This window comes from Poecile atricapillus, chromosome 6, assembly GCF_030490865.1.
Source record: "Poecile atricapillus isolate bPoeAtr1 chromosome 6, bPoeAtr1.hap1, whole genome shotgun sequence".
NCBI classification, from domain to species: domain Eukaryota; kingdom Metazoa; phylum Chordata; class Aves; order Passeriformes; family Paridae; genus Poecile; species Poecile atricapillus.
Genome location: NC_081254.1, coordinates 24,581,458 through 24,608,509, shown reverse-complemented (window position 1 = coordinate 24,608,509; position 27,052 = coordinate 24,581,458). Strand labels below are relative to the sequence as shown.

The 27,052-nt window shown below is 47.7% G+C and overlaps 1 protein-coding gene across 3 annotated transcripts; it reads right to left on the bottom strand.

Moving 5' to 3' along the window:
- Positions 1–667: 667 nt before the first annotated feature.
- ARHGAP19 (Rho GTPase activating protein 19) lies at positions 668–26,650 on the bottom strand. 3 transcript variants are annotated; one of them, XM_058841920.1, is made up of 12 exons: positions 26,597–26,650; positions 14,108–14,373; positions 10,087–10,167; positions 9,546–9,755; positions 8,761–8,987; positions 8,168–8,254; positions 7,173–7,238; positions 6,252–6,440; positions 5,491–5,589; positions 4,805–4,897; positions 4,267–4,335; positions 668–3,788 (listed from the first exon to the last, which is right to left on the bottom strand). In XM_058841920.1, the coding sequence occupies exons 1-12, from the start codon at positions 26,629–26,631 to the stop codon at positions 3,732–3,734; spliced, it is 1,479 nt and encodes a 492-aa protein (XP_058697903.1). In that variant the 5' UTR covers positions 26,632–26,650; the 3' UTR covers positions 668–3,731. The 3 variants fall into 3 exon arrangements, with proteins under 3 accessions (XP_058697903.1, XP_058697906.1, XP_058697905.1); XM_058841923.1 differs by lacking the exon at positions 26,597–26,650 and adding an exon at positions 21,744–21,780; XM_058841922.1 differs by lacking the exon at positions 26,597–26,650 and adding an exon at positions 17,196–17,315.
- Positions 26,651–27,052: the final 402 nt, after the last annotated feature.

The window sequence follows — 27,052 nt, the reverse complement described above, 5'->3', positions numbered from 1 at the left end:
GCCACTGCTGTGCATACGCACCAACAGGCCAAAGCAAACACACTGAGAGATGAGTGATCCCCCTTTAAATATATATCTGGGACCGGTGTTGGGTCCCAGTGGCTGCTGCCCTTTCACTTGCTGTCCCGCATAAGTGCTTGGATTGTAGCTACAGAAGCCAAAAACTACATAATTTTTTAAATTATGTAAGTCAGATAAAGCTGTCACTTTGAATCACAGTTTATCAGGGGGGCGGTATTTGGATTTTCAGCATTGAAGATAGCTGTTGTGAGTTTTTGCATTCCTTTGTTCAACATGTTCAAGAAGAGAAATGTCTCTCTAGACTCTCCTGCCCACTTTGAAGTGCACAGAGGCCCATCGCCTCCCGCTCCCCGAGCTCCAGGGAGATGGGGCTCACCATTCCCACGACACCCAACTGCAGCCACAGAGGAGAAGGGGGCTCGCTTGGGGCTCAGCCCGCAGGAAGGCAGCGCAGCTTTCAAACACGCCGTGCTGCTCCTTCTCCTGCTTGTTTTTCTATTCCATGGTGAGGATGTTAATGAGTGTCTGAGCTATGGCAGGCAAGCCCAGGGCATTTCAAACGTGGAAGAACTTCACAGAGAAATAATCTGCATAAAATCTGAGACGCCATTATTAAGAAGGAGGAAAAGAAAATGCAAACAGAAAGCATCTTCTCTCAGCAGCCAAGAGTGGCAAGAGAAGAATGGCCCTACAGAGAAAAATTTATTCATTTGATCCATTATTTATATAAAGTGTTCTTTGTAAACCTGATTTCCCATCACCCTGGATGACAGCAGGGGGAAAACAGGAAAAGAAGAGGTCCAACTTCATACTTCCAAGGGAAAGACAGCCTGTCTGGTCACCCTGTGTCATCCAAGTACCCCAGAGGCTTTCAAGCCCTAGTGCCATGGGAGGCCAGTGCCATCCCTGCAGGTGGGCAGCACCTCACCAAACACCCCCACGCTTAAGAGTAGTAGCTCTGGGCTTCTAAGCAGACATTTCCTACTTTTTGAAGATGAATTGGAGTCCTTGTTGTCCCAAAGAAATTGCTTAAGCCATCAAGCAAAACCACTAAAAATAAAAGCATTTAATGTGGTGTTTTCACATGAACACACAGAAAGGCAACAGTCTGCAACAGTACTGACATAGCGTATATAAATAAGGACAAAGATTAAAAATACTTTGGAAATGATAGACTCCGGGAACAGTTAGCGGCTGCTCTGGGAAGAAGCATTCTTATGAGTCATTGCACAGGGCAGACAAACGAGACATATCCAAGCATGACTAAAACTCTCCCGTGCCTGGGAGACAGTGTGAATGCATTGGGACTGCAACAGCCAAAGTCCTAGGGGTGGAATCTGTCAGCCACCCCCATCCACAGCATGGCAAGCCCAGCACCACAGTATATAGCCCAGGGCTCTGAACCCCTCCTGGGACTGCTCTGTCTGGAGACAGCACCCACCCTCTTGGCAGGTAAGGCATCTGACACATGCAGAAGGCCTGGCCAATGCCCCATAGGTAACTTTTCTTAGAGCTGAACAAATCTCAGCTGTGCCAGAAGCCAGACAGAGCCCCTGAGCTAGAGCCATCAGTAAGGGGGGACGGTGGAGAGTTACATTCATCTCATCTATATGGGAGCAGTGTATTTAGTTTTAGGTACAAGACTGCCTTGCCAAGCAGTCACCCATACAGAGAGATATGAGATACACCAAGCAGGAACAATGGGGAGAAGAGGAGTCAACAAATGCTTCACCCAGCAATTGCCCCCAATGCAAGTAAGCAGAGATAGCAGGAGCAGACCCAGCTCTCCCTGTGGGGCCACTTGACCTTTGTCTGTGCCTCATCTCTGCTCAGAGGCAAACCTGAGACTCCCAAGTCTCTGCTAACAGCAGGCTGGAGGGACAGGGCAGAAGTGCAGTCAGAAAAACATGGTGCCCTTCAGAGAAAAGCACATAGACAGCTTCAGCCTCTGGAGGGAACGATCACAGATATATCCAAAAAGCACATACTACTACCACAGCAAACAGCCTCTGCCCTTCCTCACAGCATCATCATCAGTCTGGTCCCTGAAGAACCACAGCTCTTTCTTTGTTGTGACAGAGGCTCCTAACACCAACAACTCCCAACTCACACATCTACAGTCTCCCTACCCCCTATATTTCCAACTTGAGGTCAGACTGGGGACAAGCATCCCTGATAAAGTACCAAAAACCACCCTTTGTACAGAGCAGCACAAAGATTTGTATCTTTAAAAGAAAATCACAATTTAAAAAGTGACAAATTCCAGCTAAGCTGCACAGGGCTCCAATGCCCTGTTCTAACAGCTCCAGCCAATCAGACTGAACTCCCTGCTCATATCCCAGTATTCACACCTCCTGCCACCAGTTGTTTCAGAAAGCTGTCAAGAGCAGAGCTCTAATTCCTGCTGGCTGCTGGTTCTTAAAGATTAAAAGACAAATATAATTGGATTCCAGAGATTATTTGCTTTGCTGAGAAGGGCTGAGAAGTGTTTAGATGGTCCCTCAGCTGATTAAATCTTTATTTCACAGTAGTGACCCTGTGTGTATCCTACCTCAGAGTGCTTGCAGACAGGTTCTTGGCAAGACTGGCTTACTGGAACACTTTGGCTTAACAAGACTGCTGACACTGGCCAGCTGTGATTAGGGTTTATCCTGTACCTAGAAGGTCTCATCTCATTTCTGCAGCTCAGACCAAAGAGCTGAACCCAGCTTCAGCCCTTTTCCCCAGTTTAATGACTAATCAGCCAGTTGCCTTACCAGCCATCCAGATATCTTGAGCCAAAGCCTTTGTCACCATTTGCAGCAGATCACAAATGGATGGAGCCCTCTCTCGCCTCTCACACTGTTTTTCACACACAGCCGTAAGACTCTGCCTTCCCCAGGCATCCTAACTTCCAAAGACTAGGATGTTCTGCCCCAGACAGCCTTTGCCTGTCTCTTGCTCTCCTCAGCTTAAGCCTCCCTGGGTGAACACAAAGTCAAGACACTCGTTGTTCAGAACTGTGCCACTGAAACATGAAGGCAGTGAACAAGGGCTGCCTCCAGCTCAGGCTAAAATAGAGGGATGAGTTTATTGGGGAAGCTGCTTTCCCCAGGCCCTACTCGAAAAGATGGCATCCAGAGCCTCTCCTTCCAGGCCCATCCTGTGCTCTGTACCGTTTGTGCTCCTCAGCCCTTTGGAAACAGCAGAGCAAAATGGAGACAAGAAAAAACAGAGAAGGGCATGCCTCCAGAGGAGGACTGGAGGCAAGCTTAGATGTCAGGATGTGGGTAAGGGTTACAGCCCATCATTCTCACTGTTAACAGGGGGGAGGAAGCAAAAACAAGCCAAGGTGTTAAAAACTCAGAGCAGAAAAGCAAAAAAATACAGCCTAGCAACATTAGAGAGAAAGCTGGGAGTGCACACAGGGCCCTGCAGTGAACAGGGCTCTCCTTGTAAGCAAGCACTCCAGCTTTTCCCAGAGCCAGCAGGTCAGACATGCTGCACAAGTTTTGGTTAGATAGTGGTTTGCCCCATAGTAGAATGAAATATAATTTATATACAGAAAGAAATGAATCCCTGCAATCCTTGCAAAGGTCCAGTTTCAAGCGTGCTGCTGTGTTGGTGAGGGTTGCTGTGAGCCTGCAGCACTCCCCTCTCAGTGCAGCACATTTTCTGTTCACAGCTTGCGAGGCTGGGCAATCCCCACCCATGCATTGGTGCGAGGCGGTTCAGAGGGATGATGAATCCTTGGAAAGCAGGCGGGCTCGCATGCGTCTACAGGATCCCTGTAGCAGAGAATGAGAGCAGTTGAATGCTTGAGACACAAAATACCATGCAAAAGAAGGTGGACACTCTTCCCCTGCAAGGACCTGTCCCTGGTGTCAGCCTCCCACACCTTTTGCTAAAGCTCTAGACGAGGCTGTGAGCAGACAGGAACAAACACAGCAGTCAGTCTTGGGCTGCACCAACCTCTTGTCCCACTCTCAGCCACCCTGACAGGCTGTTAGCACTACCCTGTGCTGCCAGCTTCCCTCGGCTTCCTGCAACAGCCAGCCTGCCAACTCACAGGCAGAAGGGCTCTAAGACCTTCCAGGGTCTGTTTTCCAGCATGTCACCTGCCTGCAGCTCAGCACAGGGCAGACTGCTACGAGCTGGGCACCACAGCTGTCACAGAGCCTTGAGTGTGTGCTGTCACCTCGGCAGGTTTCAGCACACCAGGTTTCCTACAGGAAGAGGAATGGGGGGTAAAGGGAAGTGTCTCACCTCTTTCTGGCCTTCCAAAGACTTCAGCTTTGCCTGGGACATATGAGCTGGAGAGCCACATTTCTGTAACTAGACAAGAGAGGCCGATAGGAGTAGAGAGCTGGTGAACGAACTGGCATCCACAGCCTTCCCTGTAAACAGTCTGTACCACCAAAGAGCATCTATCACCCAAATCCACTCTTGGTTTGTCTGGGCCAAGGGACAACCCTACTGCATACAGGCCAGCAGGGTTTGTACAACCTGTGGAGGAGGATGAGAGGGAAGGCGGCACAAGACAGTGCCCCAGGGCAGGATACAGCCAGAGAGACAAGACTGGAGCAGAGGCCCAGTGCTGTCATCCCTGCTCTGATGCTGCTCTTGCCAGCTGCTCAGCTCTCCTCAGAGCAGCTTCTCTGGAGCTTATTTTATCATACAGAAAAAACTTGGAACCCTTATCTTAGGCAGAGGACAGCTCCCCAGGGATTGCTGAGGTTGCACTCAAACTCCCCTCACACACTTCCCCACCAGCAGCTTCAGTGGTGCTGGCAGCAGCTCTTACCAGTTGGACATTCTCTTTGCTGACCCGCACAGGCTCTGGTGTGGTATCCCTGCTCTTCCTCTCCAGGATAACTGGAGTTCCCAAAACTTTCCGCTGTTGTAAGAAGAAAGGGCTGTTGGCTAGTGCTTAGAGTGCAAAGTAAAAAAGAAAAGGAAGGAGCAGGATGCGTTGCTGGTAAGTAGTTGAATGCTGGGAAAGAAAAAAAGGAAGCCAAGCTGGGACAAAGATTGCAAAGCAGAACCACCTGAAATACCACACCACTAGGCTGAGCCTGCCTGATTGTAAAGGGTTTGGGAGCTGACCTGAGGCCTGGCCAGGAGCTCAGCCTGTCAGAAGCAGGTACATGCTGCTGTAGGGCAGCCTATAATGTACTAAAACCCATGCAAACGTGCTAGACTACATGACCAGCTCTCTGTCAACCCTCATCTCATCTCAGGAAGCAATCAATTCTCCAGAAAGATGCATAGATCCTACAGCCATGTGTTTCAAGATAATTACACTTTACACTAACAAGGCTTATTGTCACTGTGCTGCTTTTTCTGCACCAGTGGATCTGTGTTGTTTGGCAGGCAATACTTTGAGGAGTCCCTACCCTTTGAGGGTCTCATTCAAGGCAGGGAAAGGCAGGAGCAAAAAGCAACATCAGAAATTCACAGCAGAGAGCAAAGGTCAGAGGATGCTTTTACCTTAATGAGGCCGCTGAAGGAGCGCGAGCGAGTGCGTCGCGGTGCTGGGGAGGTGGGCACATCAGAGCCAGGAGTCAAGGCTATTGGATGCTTATTAAACTAGGAGAAAACGTGAGGGCAGTATGTTAGCACAGTTATATCTGTCCATTACTGCTGTGTGCTGCTCTACCTGCTGTCCCAGAACTCAGTTTCTCTCCTTCACCCCCTCAAATGGAGGAGCAACTCAGAACTGCAGGAGGAAGAAAGCAGAGGAAGGCCAGTCCTTCCACCCAGGATTACAGGGAATTTGGGTGCAAAGGTGCTTTGTGCTGGCTACCAGATTAACCAAAAGCAGCAGATGTTTGGAGCAGAAAGAAGCCTGGGCAGCAGCTGTAGGCTGGCAGCCATGACTGGTGCTGACCATATTGACCAGTCTGTCTGGTGCAGCAAGTTGTCTGAGACCAAGAGGAGACCAGTTTGTCCACTCTCTGCAGGCAACAGAGGAAGAAGGGAGGGAGGAAGGCCATGATCAGGACTGGGAAACTGCTGGCTAGCAAGTCCTTAGCTTGAAAAACAGAACTCAAAGGCACTGCTTGGTACAGCAACATCCAGGACACCTCCTCCTCCTGTCTTCTTACAGCTCTGCCCCTTACACAGCCCAGAGCCCACTTTCCCCAGCCTGCCCAGGATTAGGAGCAGCTCTCATGAAGGCTTGTCTTTAGCCCTGGGCCAAGGATTATGCTGACAAGTACACCCCAAGATATCTTTCCTCCCCACACTACCTGCCGGATAAGCTTCTTCTTCTTTGCAGAGTCAGGCATATTGTGGACATGGTGGAAGAGCTCCTTTAGTGCCTCCTCCGTGCGCTGCTGGGTCTCCTCCTGATGGCAAGAGTCCAGCCGGCTTCGCTTCTGAGACTTGAGGGGCTGCAGCTCCTTGGAGCCAGAAGACGTCAGCAAATCCAGGTCATCCTGGGAAAGCGGAGACAGGAGTCGCTTGCCATGCTTTAATCCCAACGAGCCACCCATCTGAACCAGGCTAGGAAGAATCTCGTGAGCTGCCTCAACCCCAGTGAATGCACAGGGATGTGTTTTCCCTACCCCTCTGCAGCAGCACTGCATCAGCAGGCCCCGTGCCAGGAAGAGGTGACAGCAATACAAAGGTGACCCCATTGCTTCTTCCCTCCCTTCCCAGATGCGAGCTGCAGAAGCCCTTCCAGGCTTGAGAAGGGTCAGTGCTGCTCCTTGCCATGCATCCTCTCTCTTCTGCAGCTACATGAGGCAGGGAAGCATTTGCTGGCAAGACACAAATGTTGTCCCAGTAGCAGCAAGTAGCCTTTATCTCAGCACTTCTGCCAAGCATCCTGGCCATGGCAGCAGGCATGTCTGTCTGTTTGGAAGGCACAGCCCTGTGAAGGAGCAGGTGCTGCATGTACTGGGCACAGGGAGCAGGTCTGCTGCTAAACAGGGGCTCGTAGCTTTCCTTCCCTGTGCTTTTGATTAACAGATGCTTCAACTCTGTCCAATTTCCCTAATGCAGCCGCCTGCACTACCACACCATATGCTTCTCTTGCTCCTGCCCTCTGACAGATCCTCTTTCATTACTTGGTTTGTTTTCAGCTTCTGTCACTCACAAAGATCCTTTCATAGCATCACAGCTTCTGCCCTTTCATGGAGGGCAGGCGCTGCCTTTGCTGGCCTTACCTTTGATGTGTGGGCTCTGGATCCCAGATAGTGCAGCCTGGCACACTCCCGGATGTACACTGGAGCCTGTGAGGATGAGCAGAGAACAGGCCAAATGTATCTTTAACATCTTTGGCCTTGGGGCAACAGTGGCTCCAGCAAGAGCTGTTTTTCAACCATACAACACAAGCCACTTGTATCAAGACTCAGCCATTCTGGGCAAACAAAGCCATGGAATTTCATGTCCCCAATGCGTTCCCTGTTGACAGTATTCTTTACATGTAGACAATGAGCACAAGTGGGACTCAGAATAGGGAAAAATTCCTGTGGAACCCTGCTCTAAGTAATTGCCCCAGCTCTGAGCTGGCCAAAATGGGGCCTGACAAAGAAGGTAGAAGGGGAACTCTCCATGGGAGGACTCTGCAGCAAGCATATGCCTCCAGTGACCAGGAAGGCCTTGAGAAGTCAAGAGACTGTCTATTGCAGAAACATTTCCTTGGAAGAACAGTTGAAAGGCCCACACTCCTGACTGTCCTACCACAACACCCTGCTCAGAGCTGGACAGTGCCTGTAACAAGACTGGGCTGATGACCATTTGCAGAGAAATTCACAACAAAACAACCCACTCCATCAGGTATTCTCCTCTTGGCAGCACTCAGGCAGGACAAGTCTCTTCCATTTCCTCATCCTGCCAGAACCTGAGTGCAGCCCAGTGTATACCAGTCCTTGGGAGCCAGGTTTCCTGCCGGGCAGCAGGTGCTGGTGTCCAGCAGAGGGGAGTGTTACACTGCACTGTCCTGCTGACCTGCCCTGGCAAAGCCACCTCCAGGGCTGCCTGCCCAGCAAAGACCTCCTCCCTAGTCACTGTAGGCACAGTTTCTTGTAGGAAGTTTCCTTCTCCTGCCGCAGAAGACAGTCCACAGAATATACACTCAGCATGTGTGATCTGTCTGGACAAGGGGCATTCAGTCTCCTGGTGATGGAGGCAGAAGAGCAAGATGCCAAAGCACACTTACCTTGAAGAGTTTCTGAGAATGTTTGATCATGAAGGTCACTCCATTGTTTAGCTTTGTGATATTTTCCTGGAGGTCATTTGCTGTCACCTGGCAAGGGGACACAGCCAAAAGTGTATCCATTAGAAGGGGAGGAGGAGGGTCTCTTCTGGAACACAGACACACACGGTGCCACAGCAGATCTACTCTGAGATGAAGGCAGGCAGGGCTTATAGCATGCCAACAGCAGGGCTCACAGAGCCAAAGTTGCTCTGAGAGGAGAATCAGATAACTCTGTGGCCAAACAGTTCACCAGCAGCATAAGAAACCTTGAAGAGAGATCTGCAAGACCTCTCTTGGATGGAGCTGACATTCTAAGAAGCATGACTATCCTGTGCTTTCAATTTTACTGAAAAAGAAGATGCATAAGTTGCAAATGAGACCCATGGCAGGTCTGGGCTGAACACTGGGACTGAGTCCTGCCAGGAGGCTCCCACCTTTCCATCACAGCCTCCAACCCTCACATCATTATGTCAGTACTTAACCATCTCATCTTTGTTTTTCCCCTGCCAAGCCTTTGCTTTTTACCCACCCACAGACACTGAGGCATTGCTTACATTTCTGGGCCATAGGATATGGGGTGCAAACATGAGGGCAAGGTTGTGGGCAGACATCTTGTTCTTGTCCTGCTTCTTGGCTGTCTGGTAGAGCAAGTCCAGCAGCAGCTTGAGCAGACTGCGGTTGGGAGCGGGAAGGATCAAAAATAGCAGCTGGAGGGCTTCAATTTGGCGCTCTTTGTCTGGAGTGCTGGTCTTATTCCCCTTCTCATCAAACAGCGTCAAGTCTGCCAAATCACAAGGCAGAACATGAAGGACATACATTACCTTTCCTCAGAGCAGTCTGTTGCAACTGCTTATCCCTTCCTCTTCATATGCAGATCTCCTACAAACCCCTGCACAGTTCTTGGCCCTCCATCTCTCTTCCCCCCAGCTCCCAAGCTCCCCACTTGATGTGTTAATCTATGCTACTCCTCCCACAGAACAACAGAGCTGCTAAGAGCTGTGATGGCTTGAAGGCAAGATGAAGGAAGTTCACATAAGGTAGTTCAATAACAGTAATTAAATACATAGAAAACCACAACTTGCTCACAACCCAGACATAAAGCAGATGGAGACCCAGGTTATCACTGTGGGCTTTATCACTGTGGTATCTAAGAGAAGAATGGTCCAGACAGACTTGGTCTGATTTGTTAATCAGCTCTAGCCTTTCCATCACCAGGCTGAGGTGGCAGGAAGATTCCTTCTTACACTGCTTTTAAGGAATACTCTACACAGCCTAGCATGCTTTCTAGGAGGCAAATTCCAGTCTTTCTGCCCGTTACTGCCTCTTGCTGCCCACTCACCTGCAATTTTAAGATGGGCATGGAAGTGCTTGTGTGTCAGCAGCGGTTCTGGTAATTCACCCAGGAACATCTTAAGTAGGGTGGCCACATCATTGGAATGAAACTCCCCAGAGTCCAGGTCAATATCTGTACCACTGTTCAGAGCATCCTTGAGGATCTGTTGCCTGATGCTGTTGCCTGGCACTCGAAACAAGCCTTCTGCTCTTAGATCTGCTCAGCAGAGGGGAGAAAAAAGGGCCCTGAATAATCACAGGTTCTTACTAAATCAGTTCCCTCCTCTTTCCAGAGCTTGACAGCAAATCTCAGTGAACTGTGTTCAGAGACATGGCTTCAAACTGTCTCCCATCAGTAGAGAAAGTCCTTGTATTGAGGGAAATAGACCAATATATCTGCTAAGCAATTCTGGGGAACAGTTGCCCAGTGCAGTCCCACACTCCTGCTGCTGGAGAGCTCACTCTTGTCTCTCTGTCTGCAGCAGAGACCTGAGGTGGGCCAGACAGATACCCATGGGGAGAGGAAGACAGCAAACAGAGCCACTTACTTTTGTGCAGATACTCGATTAGCTGAGAAACCTGTGCAATGCCTTCTTCTGTCAGCGGTGAGCCAAACACCACCCCTTTCTCTGCAGAACAGAAGACAGCGTGTTCAGGCAGCTCAGAACCCAACAGCCACAGAAATTAATGCTCCCCAAAGAACAGGATTTCAACATGCAAAAACCAGTGTCCCAAAATGTTAAGGGTAAAGGTCACAAGGACCCTCATAGATGTGATATATCACAAACACTCCAAACTAAGTCACTTCATCTCACCATGCTGTACTCACATGGGCTTCATCATCCTGTTTCTTACCTCACTTTAATTACAGCTTTTATCAGCTAAAGCAAATATTCTCTAGCCCTTGAAGAAAAAACAACACCAGAACAGATGCTTCAGTTTAAAATGACATAGAATCTGCAATCTTAGACCTTATGAAAAGAGCAAAGTGGGAAAGGCAGATGTGAGAGCCTGGACACATTGGCACACTCCACACCATGAAAGAAGAAACATCCAGATTAATTCTCACTGTGACTTGACATGAAGTGGAGCAGAAAGAAGAGTTGCAGCTATGAGTTTATGGGAGAGGCAAATAAGCACTGCTGGGGAGAGCAGATATAATCTGACTGGCCCACACTAGCTTCCTTTTCAGGCATTGATAAAACATGGAGTTTCCTCATCCCAGTGAATCTCTCTCCCAATCTCTCTCAGCTGCCCTGGTCAGAGTAAAGCATGAAAACTGAAAAAGGCAGGAGAATAGCAAAGTAATAAGATGGGCTCCTCTCATTCTTGGAGTCTGTTCCCATCTCATAGGATTGAGATTAGGCATGAACTGCCAGCTCCACAACTCCAGTAAATAACACAAGCTATAGTGCCAAAAGTTGGAAGCAACTGAGCTTAAAGGAAGGGGATCCCTGCAGGGAAGGAAACATTAGATAAGAAATGTTTCTCATCATTTAACTGAATGGAATTTGTTGAACCAATGTAGAATACCCTTCTTGTCCACAGAGGAACTTCCCAGGTGAGACAGTGATTATCCAGGAGGACAGTGTTTTATAATAAATGCAACCTTGCTACTGAATTGATTTTTCTATCAAACACACACAGCTAGTATGATCTGTCCCTCAGAAGGTGGAGATAAATCCCAGAGACTTCACTGGCAACCAGAACTCTGGGCACCACACTTCTTCCCTCAGGTGCAAATAGGTTTGGACTGGAGACAAGATACTGGATAGATGTACCACAACATGCTGACTGGGACTGAGAACTGGAACCAGGTACAGAGCTGGTTTGTCCTGCCCTTGTACTTAGGCTTCAAAGAGACAACAGATGCAAGAAAAGAATATTCCTCCCTTCTCCATGACCAGACTGCCAGGAACATGGGTCACTTCTGAGGGCAGGCTGGGCATTTGCACTGAAGGTTTCTCTCCTTTTACTGCTACAGCTGATAGCCCAGCAATCCAAGCATTGCATTGGCTGGTATGATAAAAGTTATCTCCCCCACAAGCTTTCTCTTGCTTTTTTTTTCCCCTCTCATACCTCATTTTGATTTTACTTGCTTTTGGTCTCTTGTACTACAGATGTTACTGCTCTGTGGTGTTGATGCTCACAGCACGTGGGAGAGACCTGGTTAACCCTATGCACTTCTCTAGCTGCCATCCTGTGTAACTAAATTTATTCCGCCTGAAGAATGTTCTGCTTTCTTCCAGGACTTCTGAAATACATGGTAAGCCACCAGGAACTCCAGCCTCCTGTTAAATCAAGAACTTTCTGACCTCACTCTGATAAAGCACATGCTTCACTCTTGCAAGAGAAAGGAAAGCAATGTGAGCTCTTGATCCATACGAAAGATCTGAAAGGTTTCAGTGCAAAGGGAGAGAATGATCAGCAAAAGATTCTTGTCCTTGAAGAAAACTAAACTCATTAGACATTCAACAGATAGAATCAACAGTGGCCAGGAATAGAAGAGTAAAATACATCTTGAGACATACAGGGCCTGACAAATTCGATTTAGTTTTGAAGTCAGAAGCTGGTATCTGAATGCGAATTTGATTCTCAAAGAAACTTGAAAGACGTGTCTGGAGAATGGATGCTGCATTACAAAGGCTTAGATGTTATTGTGTGATTGCTTCTGAAACTAAGCAGCAGCGTGAGATTGAGTTTCCTGATGCTCAAAGGAGTTGTAAGTATTTGCAGTTTGATCAGCTCTGAGCTCCATGGTCCTTGGCCTCTGGCTTGGAAGAAATACAACTTGTTTGTTCTAGCTGGTCTATAACATGAAGAAAAACAAATGATGGCTCCAAGATGAAACACACAGTCCACGAAACTGATTTTCTTGTAGGCACAAACTTCTTTTTCTCAGAGTTTGGCCAAGGAGTTCACAGACAGTGCCTGTCAATGCTGGGAGACACTGCCACTGCAGCCTGGGAGTGCAGCCAGCAGACTTGGAAACATCTGCTAGCTGTAGTGACACACGGCCATGGAGACATCTGAATGGGGGAAGGCAGAGCTCTAGGGGAAGAGAGTTAGCAGGAGACGTCAGGTCTGATAAGAGCAGTGCTCCAACAGAGTACAGATAATTTAATAAAAAAAAAATGAGCTGGGGAAGGCTCACCAACCCCTGCTGGAAGGTTTTGACAAGAACATGGGGGTTTACAAACACACTAAGAAAACAGTTTCAATTTGGTTACTCACTTCTGTTTGTCAAGTGGCAAGTACTTGAATTTAAGGTGTTCTGCTACTCTCTGGGAAGAGGCAGAAGCAGTAACAGGTATAAGCACAGTCTAACTGCAGTTTAGAGGCAGCACGAAGATCTGTTATTAGGGAGCAGCAAATTAAGTCATGGCAATATTAAGTAATTCTCATCTAAGGATGCTAAAAGACTTGATTTGAAGTATTTTATTTTCCTAGGGTGAGTGTATGTAGCAGAATTCTTGCCTGGTCAGACAGAAGTGGAGAGTTAAAGGCGCCACCAGAAAATTCTGCCTGATCAGTGGGGCTGCAAAACTTGTCCTTATGAAACACAATGGAGGAATAGGTTTGGTAGAATCAGAAACACTTAGAGAAATTATATAATGGTTGAAGACAGAAAAAAGCTGTAGTCAAACTATGCGATAGCAATAGCTCCCTTTTCTGAGTTATTCACAATAGCAGAACTGCTCAAAGGAAGGGGAAGACTAATCAGAAGTGTTCAACCTCAGGCAGCCAACATCTGAAGGCAGCTCACAGCTTCTTCTGCCAGCAGCCAGCCAGTCTAAGCTGGGAAACCAGAGCTGAGGAGGAATGTGAGGAGCCCAGATGGAGGCTGCTTCTGTCTAGATGAGTGAGAAGGTTTAACTGAACTTATCAGGAGAACCAGGCTCCACTTGAGTGTGGGCAAAGGCAGGAGAAGACACACAGAGACCTAGAACACCCTTTTAGTTTCAACAAAACAGAGTGGCAAAAAACAACAAAAAAACAGCCATTGAAGAGGAAAGGATCTGAACAAAACCATGCTCAAAAGAAGACTACTGCAAAGGGCCTGGGACTAACATTTCAGAACCAAGACAGCTGAACTTGAGAGAAGACAATAGTCAGTTTAGGAGAAGAAAACTCCGGTGGAATGCTTATCTAAGAGAGTAAGAGCTATGTCACCTCCCAGAGTTGAAACTGGGCTTCATCAGTCAGTCTGCAGAGCTTTGTCACTGGCTCACTGGACTGAGATGTGGATGAGAGCAGCACTAGCATTTGGATGCAAGGTGCTTACAGCTGCACAGTGGGCAGCTGACCCACTGAAGCCAGCCTGCCATACACCACAGCAATAATCCCAGAAGAAGGGTATTTTCTAAGTGCAGGGCATTTCTGGGATCAATTTCCTGGCCTGTTTTGCTCCTTTCTAGAAGTGGCATCCCCAGAGATTATAAAACCATAGTATTAAGCATTCCACACCAGCTCAAAACTATGGGCTGAAAGTTTGTAAACTAAGTGTAACAAATGATGTCCAGCATCACTCTAAAGGTGGGCACCAGACTTCATGCCATCCATACTCACCCTTGCGCTTCAGAGACATCAGAGAACGAAAAAATCCAGAGGCTGTGCTATTTGCCCCAGGCAGCTTTGGGTCCTCCTCTCCCATTAGCTGGGCCAGCTCTGTCCCAGGCAAATCAATCAGCCTGGTAATGTTGCTGACAACCAGCTCTGTGAACACCTCTGGTTTTTCATGGCGCAGCTTTTCCACAAAGAAGTCAGGATTGAAGATGATCGGCTGGCTGCGGAGGGAGGAGTCATTGCAGATGACAAAACTGCAGATGGCATCACTGAAAAAGGGAAAGAGGGGAAAAAAATACAGTAACTCCTCATCACTTTGGTTTTTACAGCCAGCTGGTCTGCCCTGAAGGAGACATCTGCTGACACAGGAGCTACCAGTCTACACCAACAGCACTGTCTGACTTTGGTGAGTGTTCAGCACAGCACAGTTACATTTCCCTATGGAGCAAAATCATTTCTGGACTGTTTGTACAACACAGCCTAAGACTAGCACTCCACAGCGTGATGATGACACAGGCAACACGTGGCAACACCCAATGAAAGCCTACACTACATCTACATCTCTACTACTTGTTTCACTGTATCTGCATCGTACTAGCTCTGGCAGAGATGACACCCAATATTTTACATCAACTTATTGCTTTAAGTCCTAAATAAGTTTGGTTTTATCTCCCTTCCTCCCCAGAAATTCACTCCCATTTGCCTGGAAGACTGAAAAACAATCTAAATTTTTTTATGGCCAGCTTACACTCATCAGTTCCCATAGCCATTCTATCATACCTATCTTTCTATCAACAAATACTATCAACAAATAGTTCCCATGTCCTGGGACTTTGTTTTTAAGGTTATAAATGTGCAATAACACTGAACCCTCAGTTTTGCTGTGGGTGTGATCAAATGTTCCCAGGTGACATGCTGCCAACCCTTTGGTTACTGCTCTCTGCCAGCTCTGCACCCTGAGTCTGGAACAAGTGAGAACATTGTCATGAGCCATGCAAAATCAGTCTTTGAGGAATCCCTACTAACTTTTCACCTAGATCATCCCTTTTCAGCTCATCCAGTTCTTAGCTCTTTGCCATCCCTTCATGCCTTTTATCTGACCTCCCTATTCTCTACTGACACCTACTTTTTTCATTTCATAGCTTCTCATGTGGCATGGGAAAAGGGATACACCCAAGACTGCTCTAAGAGATATCTCAAACAGGGACATAACCTTTCCAGAGGATAGGTACATTTCCCATGTTGAAAATCAAATCAAGGAGTTATCAAAGAGATATCTCATGTTAATCAGCACTCTTAATGCTCACACTTAGCTTTCATCCCTATTTCCATCTACCTCTATAGTACTTGGTAATGGTATTCCATTACCATCTTCCCATCACTGTTTCAAACATTTTCATGTTTCTTAAGTCAAGCCCACAGGCTAGAGTTGCCCAGCTTGATTCTCCCATCACTCTTTTACTTAAAAGTAAGAATTAGTGTCATTATTCTTGAGTCATGAGCTGTCCTGATTTCATACTCAGCTATAGTGACAGCCTGGCTCTGGGAATGGATGTGCCAGTTCTTCCAGAGCTCTGGGAGGAGGATGCCTACCCACTCATCTTGCACATACTGTGTGTGTTCACCCTGTGACATACCCCAATCCTTTAATAATTCTTTAGCTCTTATGTAATACTTTCCACTCTTTCTACATCCATCCTCAGCTGTGAGCTCTCACTGGACACCATCTTCCAAGAGCAGCTGTTGAGTGCACAGTTAACAGGGATGCTGTGTTTATGTACCAGGGATCATGTCAGTCCCTTAGATGTGGGGTAGAAAGTGCTCTGCTGAATGCTGCCAAGCCCATGAAGGCTTTCCCTTCAAAACAGGCTTTTCTACAGAAGACTGGAGCACCTTGATCTTCCTCTCCTCACTGCTGAAGGGTGGAGGCCATGCCATTGTGTTCAGACCATGCTGGGTGTCCCTGCTCACTGCTCAACACAGCTGCCACGTTTGCAGTCCACTGACCCTCACATCCATTGGCTCAAGAAACAGAACGCTCCTGGCTCAGAGACCTCAGCAACTTTCTGTTCTGATGTAAACTGACAGTAGCTGACAACAGGAGGACATCAAAGCACATACTGGCAAGTCACCTGAACTCCAGCCCACCTCCGCACATTATCTCTGAACACATTTATCTGAGCTACTGCTGTATGTTTTTGACCTGAAAGACTATCTTCCAGGATTTCCAGGATGCGTGATCAGAATAACAGAACAGAAGCTGAGACTCAGGCTCCACAGAAGAAAGACACTTGCTGAAACAAGAGGAAATGAGGCTCTCAGCAACTCTTGCATCGTGAGAATCCATACCAAACCCCCTCCCCTTTACACTGCTCTCCACGGATGCCAAAGACGCCTTCAAGAGGATCGAGAGGAAGAAGGTCTGCAAGGCAGACTGCAAGGCAATCTGCCAGGTCATCTAAAATTTTAGAAAGCTCTTAAAGGCTCCCAGCTGCCTGGCTTAGTGGCCTAGCAAGCACACTGCTGACTCCAAATGGGAGCCATATTTTGCTGAGCACCTCCCAGCCTGTTTTTCAGCAGTTTATTATCTGCAATAAATCAAGACCAAAATGCAACAATTCGGAATCAGCTTCCAAAAAGCAACTGCCAATTGATCTGATCATATTCGCATTTCATTGCATAGGGCTACAATGCACAAACAAGTGCCAACTCTGCCCATAATGTGGAGCAAGCCCTTTGCCTGAAACCCATGACAACTCATTCTGTGGCAATACAGATCCTGAGAAGGGTTAATAGCAAGTGTATAGGCCCAGTGACCCTGCCTGCAATGATCCGTGCACTGTTATTCACTCACTAGCAGTTTTGTTTCCCCACAGAGAAGATATGCAAATACTTTGCAGCAGTTACATCAAGCATCACAGATTATCTCTTCCCTCTGACAATTAGATATCTAGATGCACAGATAGAAAATTAAACAATTTGGTCAACTAGCACTGATTGATATGACTTCTCTGCACAGCCCGTGTTACAAGTCACACAAAGTCCAACAACATTTAATGCAAAAATAAATAGAAAAAAGTAAATTTCTTACATGAGTGCTGAGAGCTTTTGAAGAGGCATTAGGAAGCAGAGACAGGGAAAAGAACTTGCTCCTTGTTTCCAGCAACAAAAGAAACCTGCCTGTCCCAGCACAGCCTATGCAAATTCCACGCATGCTACGAGACACAAGGGCGCATTATTGGGTCTGAAAGGCCCCCTTGGCACACACTGGGCATCAGCCTTCACACAGGGACAAAACAGAAAAGAAAAGCTGGACAAATTGATTCATGTCTCTTGCCAAAGGCTGCGTAGCTGGAGTTTAACTGCAAATAATTCCTACATAGAAACCAGAGTTTTGAATTAGGACCAGCATGGTATTAAGTGCTTTCCACCTGTATCCAAGAGGAATCCACAAAATAGTTCCAACTCTACCCTGTGTTTACCATGAGTAAAGCCATGCAAACACATTCCCAACAGCATCCAGGCACAACCGATGTTACAGCACTGGCAGGACAATAGCCAAGTCCCTTAACTGCACAACCCCATGCCCAGAAACCTTGATAGAAACACTCTCTGTGGCTGCCTTTCAGTTTCAGATCCTTTCAAAGACAAAGCACGTAGATTGGCCCCTCAGAGCTGGAAACAGCACCTGGCCATTGCTGCTTGCTATCATTACTTTGCCATCATGTACTGTTCATCCACTTCAGGATTCCTGTTCCACGTTTCTCTGGATTCCCGTCCAGTTTCCCTGCCTGCTGCAGCTGGGACCAGCCTTGTATACGCTTATTGTGATATGGCACTTCAATGAGCTACTTAATTTTGAAAGGTCACTTTATTAGCAGCTCTTCCTCGCACAGAAAATTTGCTTTTGTATCATTATTGCTAATCAAAATGGAAATGTGAAGCAAACCCCTATTTCTGAGCAAAGATAAAGCCCCCACTGGCTTTACACACAATAACCCTGCCAATCCTCACTGCTGCACACACCATAACCTTCAGAAAGAGCCGTGTGCCCCATCTGCTGTTTTCATGTTAAAAAAGGGAGACGGATGTACTCTACCTACACTCACAGTTTATATAACAGCAGCAAAGGGAAGAAAAACGCATTCATGGAGTTTATTGCCTTTTTTTTTTGTCTCGCTTGCAATTACAGAGTTATATTTTCTATATGCTGTGATCTCAGACTGCTTTACGACATGTCAAAAGACAATAAAATAAAGGAATAAATAGCTTCCTCTCCAGTCTCATGAATATAATCAAATCTCAATGAATAATAAAACCTTGTTCTAATAGGGCTGTGATTAAGACAGCAGATTAAAAAAAATGGGTCCTATATTGTGCTGAGATTCTTGCCATTCTAGTATCCTTCAGAGGCAAAGCCTGTGATCCCAGCCAAGTCACAAAGAAAGCTGTCTGTCACACAGCATTTTTGCTTCAGGCATGACAGCCCCATCATTTCATGGGGAGTGGATGGTGCAGGAGGTCAAAATCATGATGGATCAATTAATCCCTAAGGTAACTAGATCCAGGCCAGAGAAATGCCTTGGAAACTAGGACAAAAATGGGACTTTAACTGCCAAAACCTGGTGATCAAACCTGTGGTGCAAGAGCTCTGCAAGCAGGCAGATTACTTCACGTGGCAGCAAGCTTGCATTTGGATAGGTGAGATGGAGCTGGTTTAGTGGCTTTCACAGATTTGATATTGTTCTAAGTCCATACATGTGACATAAGAAAGGTTCAAGAAACATGAAATAGAGCATAAGAAGAATAGAAGGCAAGAAAGAAAGAAAGAAAGGGAAGAGGTACCTTTGGGCAAGGCATCAGCTGTGTTTGTCTAGCAGAGAAAGTGGATACACTGAAAGCTAAAGATTTCAGAGGAGCCTGATGTGTCTAATTCAGTGGGCAAAATCCATCTCCAGTGCCATTTTGCACACTTTGTATGTCATCACTAAGGCCCTACGCTTCAGACACACCACAGTAGACAAGTTATACCATATAGGAGTAAAAGGATTAAAGAGCTTTTGAATATAAGGCAGATCATAGAAGAAAATCTCCCTCTATAATAACAAAATCGTTAGATTATAAGAAAGAGCCAGGCTGCTACCAAATACTAAGAGCAGGGTGATAAGCAGGCAGTACTGAAGAACACAAAACATGAACAATTCTCTGCCTGGCTAAGCACAAAGGGACATGGGACAGATGCGCACAGGCTCGGATTTCCCCAGGGAGGGAGAAGTAGCATTGTTTCCTATGTTGTGCCAGAGTAAGGAATCAATTAATGAGGATGTCTGAAGACAGTATTTCCAGAGCCAGATAGGAGCCATCCCAGATTTTGCAAAGAGATGAAAGAACCATAGTGGAATTATATGGAATCATTTTAAGTACAAAAGGATTAGAAGACAAATTATTTCCTATATTAAAAAGAATAAAAAAATAAAAATAGTCTAATGGGAATGAACTGCAGAGACATTAGAAGTGACTTCACAGTTAAAGTTGCTTTGAGGGCTGTACTTCAGACTGACATTCTTGTAAGATGGTGTAACAAAGATCACATTCAGGCCTCAGACTTGGCACCCTAACTCTCCATAGGATGACTGATAAGCGTCTGAAAAATGTCAAGAAAAACATGCAGTAATTTTTGCCCAGGGTTATACTCATAAGGTCTTGAGGGGCAGAGTCCTTTTGTGATGAGTACACAGTGCACAGCACAGTGGGTGTCAATCCTTTCCTACTGTCTCTAGCCTAGATATAAGTAAGCCTTATGAGATAACACTGCCTTTTTAATTTTTGCTTTGCTTTCTTCACATTTAAATAGCTTACACAGAGTGATTCAGCCTTTTGGCTGTGAGAACCAGATAATAATATACAATTTAAACAGTAAGGAGCTGGCTAAGAAAGCTGCTGTTATTTAATGGTGGCCTGTGCTCAACAACCTGGAACTAATACAACTCCTGGCCACCTTTTGGAAACCAGGTATATTGGTTATCCAATGTCACTGCTATCATCTGTGAATTCAAATTCTGTCTCAATAAAGGACTCAGAGTAGATCTTGGCAACACTGGCTACACATCTGTGATGTGAACCTGGAGGAGATGGACCTATCTGAAAAGATAAAAGGGTTGGGAGGGGTGGGGGGTCTGTGCTTTGGAAGAAAATGAAAATGCAATATATTACCAGTGTCAAAGAAAACAGCAGTAGCAAGACAGCTTGATATACATGAAACATCAAGAAATTTGCATTTCAGCATGAAATTTCTCAAGTTTGACCTGAGTGAATTCTTTGTGATATTTTCAATAATAGCCACTGGAATATTTTAAAGTCAATCAAGCAGTACTTCAATCAGCCATCACAACATCAGAGCATCCAGATGCCTTCTAGTGCTAGGAGGGAAAGAACCGAGGGGTGCCCTAGAGAGGAACTTCACGTTCACTGCATTACTCCTCATCAAGTCTCCTTCCCAGTGCCACCACCCCAGGTCTGGGTGCTCCCACACTCTGCAATGGCTCAGCTGACTACCCAAGACCCTGTAAAAAATGCAGAAAGACAGCTACCACCAGAAATCCAGTAATTTTACATTAAAGATCTGCAAGCTCATATGTCTGCCTTAAGATCAGACTAACACAGTCGAACAGTGTTAAATAGGAATGCTGCTCTGATTCTCATGACTGTCAATGCATTTGTGTCTCTATTTTAATATAAACTCCTACTGGGACCAGCAATAGAAGAAGAGCCTTAGATCCAATCCTGATTTCACTGAAACCAGCACCAAAACTGAATCTTTTTAGATGGCAGCAGCTGCCTCTTCTTGTTACTGATCTGCTCACTTTTATCACAGTGGCATTGGGAACCTCGGTCACAGCTGGGGACTCTGCTGTGCTCTGTGCTGTACAAACAGAACAAAGGCAGTACCCTGTCTTTAGAGGGCTGATAGCTAAATCTGAAATGAATGCTGGAGGGACAGAAAAGAAAAGGAATCCCAAGAGAAGAGGCAGCACTATCAGTCAGCATGACTGATATAACTGAACTCTGCCAGCTTTTCTGTAGACACTATTAAAAAGGAGGGCGAGGAAGGACAGGAAAAATAATCAGGTCACACTGCAGACATTTAGAAGAAATCCAGCTTTTGCACAAGGGGTGATATGGGACTGAGCATAAAGGAGCTGGTTTGAAAGCTATCAGGCAGGGACGGCTGGGACATGGGGCAGCAAGAGCTGAGCTCCATGCACTGCTGGGAGCTGCTGGTGAGGCAGAGACAAGCCAGCAGTGCCAGGAAAATGGAGAAGCTTGCCAGCACCACAGGGCACTGTGTGGCACATCCAGACCCTCACTGCAGGGTGGGACACAGCCTGAGGAAGCCCCACAGCCATTTCCCACCAAACATCCGTCTGCTATATCCCCAGTGTGCTGGTGGGTACTTTCCTGTTGCCAATAATGATAGCATTCCCTTGCTCTTTCATTTTAAAATGTCTTTATCCTCTTTATTTCCTCATGTTGAATGTACTGGATGGAAGTCAATAACAGGCATGGCCCAGTCCTACCTATACCTCCTTGGCCTCTAGCAATGCAAATTGCCGCATGCACCTCTGATTGTCACCCTTACTCTTGAAGGTAAGAGTCCTAGGGCATCCTTCAGAGGCAGGATGAAATGGAGTTCAGAGACCAGCAAAGACACACCATCTAGATGCTTCTCAGTCCAGTAGCTCCAAGCTAGTGTCCAGTTCAGAGCAGATCTACCATCTATAAACAGCAATGCATAACAATCAGGTTTACTTGTGACACGAAAAATCAAGCAATTGCATAAAAATAACACAGCGAAGTTAATGAGCTATTGAAGCAACCAGTCTGGGAACTCAGAGCAACCCAGCAAGGCAGGATGGATGTTTTCCTCCAGCGCTCCCACAAGATGATACCCAAAATTGGTAGCACCAGCTGGTGCCCAGAAACACATTTGGGAATCCCATCCTACCATCAGTTTGTAGACCAGTGCTTGAGCAAAGCATCACAATTTGTGTACAGTGTGCTGCAGCACTCACAGATTTGCTTGGCTGCAGTTGCTTTTCCTGGACTGAAAGGATACTGAGACCTGGGTCAGGACCCACAGCCAGCTCCTCACAGTACTGTTGGTGAGGTTTTGTAGTCATAGCCTGGCAAACACAGAGGACGAAGGTATCCAGGAATCACAGCTCTTGGCTTTGTTCACTACACTTCTGTGTAGTGAACGCTCCAAAGGTGCAGTGAACAAGCTGCATCCTTGCATCTGTGTTTTATATCACAGTGGTGTTTGCAAAGGATGATAGCACATCAAATCCCTCCTCATCAGCAGTCCTCTGCAGACACCACTGAGTATGTCAAAGGCCACATCCCTTGTTCCAGATGTGTAAACTCTTACAAGCTGGAATTGTGATGAGGAACACCTGGATGCATGCCAACATTTAAATAAGCTGGTGACATCTGGTCAGGGCTGCTGAGGCACACAGATAAACAGGCTGGGCCCGCCACAGAGCAGCACAGCATGCGGCACCAGAGAGACAGAGATACAGAAAACAGCCCAATTAACTCACCAAACTGAGCAGTATGGGGGCCTAGGGCTTTTGGAGGGGATCTGGGCAGGCTAGGATGTCAAAAACGGGAATACTGTACACAGATACCAGAATTCATATGACAATAACCTACAGTGTCACTTTGTGCAACTCTAGTGAGATACAGCTTCTCTTCCCATCCCGCCTGACAGCTCATCTCTGTCTGGATCAACTGTTTCACTGCAGAGCCCAGGGAACCGTGATATATTTATACATGCTCCAGGGGCCACTCAAGAGAATGCAGAGTGGCATGTGCATGAGGAGAGCTCCAGGAACCCCCAAGAGCTTGTGAGGATGTTCCCTAAAAGGCTTCCTGCTCTCCAAGGCACAGAGAGCCACAGCATGCTTGTTTCCTGCTGTAAGACAGCTTGCAAGCAGGGCTGTAGGAATGCCCATATGGAAGTCCCAAACCATAAAGCTATGTTTCAACCTTGAGCATGAGCTCCAGAAAAACAAAAAGGAAAACTAATGCCATTTCCCCCGAGAAATTCCTGCCTCTGAAAATCAGAGCTGCCACATTACTGCTCAAGAAGAAAGGATGTTTTGGCTGGAGTTCAACTTATTAGAGCTTTATAGGCCAAAAGCAAACACATTAAAAGTTCCTGTAAGCCAGCTGGCAGGCAATTATTAAGCAGCTTATCACATTCCCTGCTATCTATAGTTTCTGAAAATAAAATTTATGAGGAAACTCTAGGTGGCTTAATTGCAATTACCTAGTGTAGAGGTGAGAAAGGCCAGGAGCCAAGGAATGAGGGTTTTGCACTTTGGAGCAAAGGGCCCGATGCTCTTGTCAGACACCACGGTAAGTGTAATGTATTACCAGGACAAGAGGCCAGGGACACACCAGACCTGTGAAGCCTATTTATCCCACCAAGCAGCCACAATTCCTCCCATTTCTCTGCCCATGCTGACGCCAAGACCCCTGTGAGTTGGGAGCACAGGAGCCCATGGTGTCAGTCCCCAGGACCACAGTGCAGGTTTGGGAACAGCCTCCACAGCAGCAGCACAGCAGGGCTGTGCCTGAACCCAGCCAAGCAAGGAAAGGGCCTCGGCTCCCTCCTCCTGCCTCCAGCTGAAGGGCAAGTGAAAATGAGATCCTACAGAACAAGTTAGGTCCAAAACAACTGGAAAATATAGGCCCTCAGCTGTGACCAGGAGCCCAACCCAACATACAGAGGGACAGTATTTCCAAGATGGACTTGACTTCAGTGCAACCATTTGACATTAGCCAACATTTCCATGCTGCCCTGTCTCCTTTCCATCTGTTCATGTCACTTATTAAATCAACACACACTGAGGACTTTTGACCTTTAGGACAAGGCATTTGATTTCCCAGCAGTGTTTAGCACTCAGTGCTTCAGTTTTAGACTGAACTAAATGCCCAGGCACCTTTAAAGGAGTGATAACGAAGCTCTGTGACATTTTCATAGGCATGTAAATGTGCACACAGCAACAAGGCAACGACCAGGCTGGCAAGGAGACCCAGACGCTGCTTTGGGCTATGTGGGAAGCAGTGCTCCCCCTTCATGCAAACAGACAATAAACTGAAGTGTAGCAGAACAAGGATCCTGTTGTCAAAGCCCATCCCACCCTGGATGGGAACAGGACAGGGTGTTACATGCAAACATATCAAAATACTGCAAATACAACATGGCCTTGAGTGCAGTTCAGATGGGAACCTCACAGGACTTGGACTGAGTATGGGGTCAAACACAAGTCTAGGTCTCAAAGATTCTCATGAGGGCTGTGGAAAAAGGAATGTGTGAATAAGATTGCCCCCAGCTCCCAGGGTATCTTCAGAGAAAAGCAGCCATGTGTTCAGCCTTGGCTTTAATTCTAAAATCAACCATTTTCTCTGCCTGACCCTCAGCAAGTCACTTTGATTTTTTGCCATCAAGTCATGTTGACAGTGAACATTTTCCTATTTCCAGTAAAACACAGATGGCAACTGTGTCTCCTTTCATAACCTGTTTACAATGTGAGCTCTTGATGTCCAGTTGTGCAGTGCCACCCTATCAAACCATTTTAGCAAGAAGCTTTATGGCTTTTTCCAGCTTCGTCTAGAGCCGTTGTTGTTTCCCTTCTGCTCTTCCCATATCAAATGGCCAACATGAGTACCTGGCAAAGCATTTAGGCACTGCTTGAATCCGACATTAAATGCATTCATTAAACAGACAGATGTTTCTCCTTTGAAGTTGAGCACTCTGGCACACTGCAATTTTCATTCTCAGTTATTAAGAATCAGGCAGAGGTTAGAGAGACCACAAACAGAAGAGAGAGACCCACACAAATCATCTTTTGTTGCGTTCAGTAACGTTTGGTAAGGAGTTTAGGACAACCAGCTTTTAGTTCCAGTCTTTAAGCCAGCATGCTATTATACCACACGCACAGCATGCAAGCTTTACTAGCTAACTTGCACTTCTCTCCAGATGAGAGGAAACAGGGGCAAAAGCACCAAAAAAAGGCAAGCTTTGTGGCCTGTGTGGTGACAGACCAGCAAAGCAAGAGATCGATTTTCTAGCGCTACCTGTGGGTGACAGGCAGTGCTGGAGGAAAACTTGTACTTCAGGCTTTGCATTAACACAATCGCTTGTGGAGAATGGGGGATAAAGAGCGAGGGAATACATCCTAAGGACAACTGCCAACATAGAAAAAAAAATAAATCTAGTCATTTAGGCTGATCTAGGCCATGTTAAAAATGCTTTCTCCACAAGGGCATTTTAAGAATCAGATGTACTGAGCATACACATCCCTTGGCCAGGTCCAGCATTTTAGGTACTCCCTGCCCAAATATGCTGCAATGAGCAAAATGAGTACCATCTCTTCATCCCTCTTTCCAGGGCAATGCTCTGCCCCAACCCAGGCACCACAGCGGTGCCCCCAGATCAGCAGAGCAAGTGCCATCGGGATGGGTCCCACTCAGCAGTGAGCCGGATGGTGCCACTGTGAATTAGGCTGAGCATGAGGCATCAGCCCTCAACTGTGTTTATTCATCTACAAGAATTTCCATTTAAAGGATACACAGTTTGCAGCTGCACAGCACGCATACAGGAGGAGAAAAAAAAAAAAAGGGAAAAAAAAAGAAGGTACTGCAGCCTTTTAATAGTCATGCGACACAACACTGCTCTAGCGAGGTGCTCATGCAGACCTTGCTATTTATTGCAGCAGGAACAGAATGGTGATGCATACAGAAGTATGAGCTAAAGGTGAACTACGTGAAGCTGACATCGCTTGTGCGTTTGGAAAGCCAGAATAACGCGCGCAGGGCGGACAAAGCGAAGGAGAAGAAGGGCTGGATGCGAAGCAAGTCCATATAGTGCCATCACCCTACCAAACCCCGCAACTGCCAAGCGCTCGGCGCCGGCTCTGCGGCTGCAGGAGGAGCGAGCCAGCCCGGCGGGGCCCCCGCACAGCGGGCCCGGACACAGCTGCACGGCGGGCACGGTGCCCCGTCACCCCCCCGGGAACCCCCCCTGCCCGGGGCGGGATCTCTCCCCTTGCAGAGGAGCGGGCGGCGCTTTCCCGCAATGCAGCACCGGGATGCTGCGGGGGGCGCTCCCCCGCTGCACAGCCCGCGGGGACACCGAGTTCTACCGCGACCCCCGCGGGACGGCGCGGCGGCTCGGCCGAGCTCCGGAGCCGCCGCAACGCTGAGCCCGACAGCTCCGTTAAGGTGCCGGGGCACGGGCGAGCGGCGCGGCAGCGGCTACGGCGCGGCTCTCACGGGCAACACCGCAGTGGGCGGGCCGAGGCGCACAGACCGGCTCAGGCCCACCGGCTGGTACGGGGTGCCCGACCCGTAAAACGGCGTTGAGGGGCCGAGGAGAGCGCGCCGCCGGGACGGGGCGAAGGGGTGCTGGGATCCCGCTCCTACCTGCCGCCGCCGGCCGCCGGTGCTGCCGCCGCCATCTCATACCTGCCGCTCCGCCTGCCCATTGGCCCGCCGCGCCACCCCCTCGGCCCCGCCCCGCTCGCGCTGCGCGACGCCATTGGCTGCGACCGGCACCGCCCCGCCGCTATTGGCCGGTTCGAACGGGCAACGGCCGATCCGCGCGCACGAGTGGGCGGGTGCGGGGGAACGGCCACCCGTGCGGCGCGCGGCGTGCTGGGAGTTGTAGGCCGGAGGCGCGGGCCTTCGGCACCGCCTCCCGCGGTGCTGAGCTCCCCGGCACGGCAGCAGAGCGCGGCCGCGAGCCGCCATTGCGAGAACACGCACACGGTGCGTGACGGAGCCCCGGCCTGCAGAGGCCGCACCAAGTGCTCCAGGAAGCACGAGTTAAACCATAAAATGCAATTCCCATCGCGGCTTGAGTGTTTTTTATTACTGCTC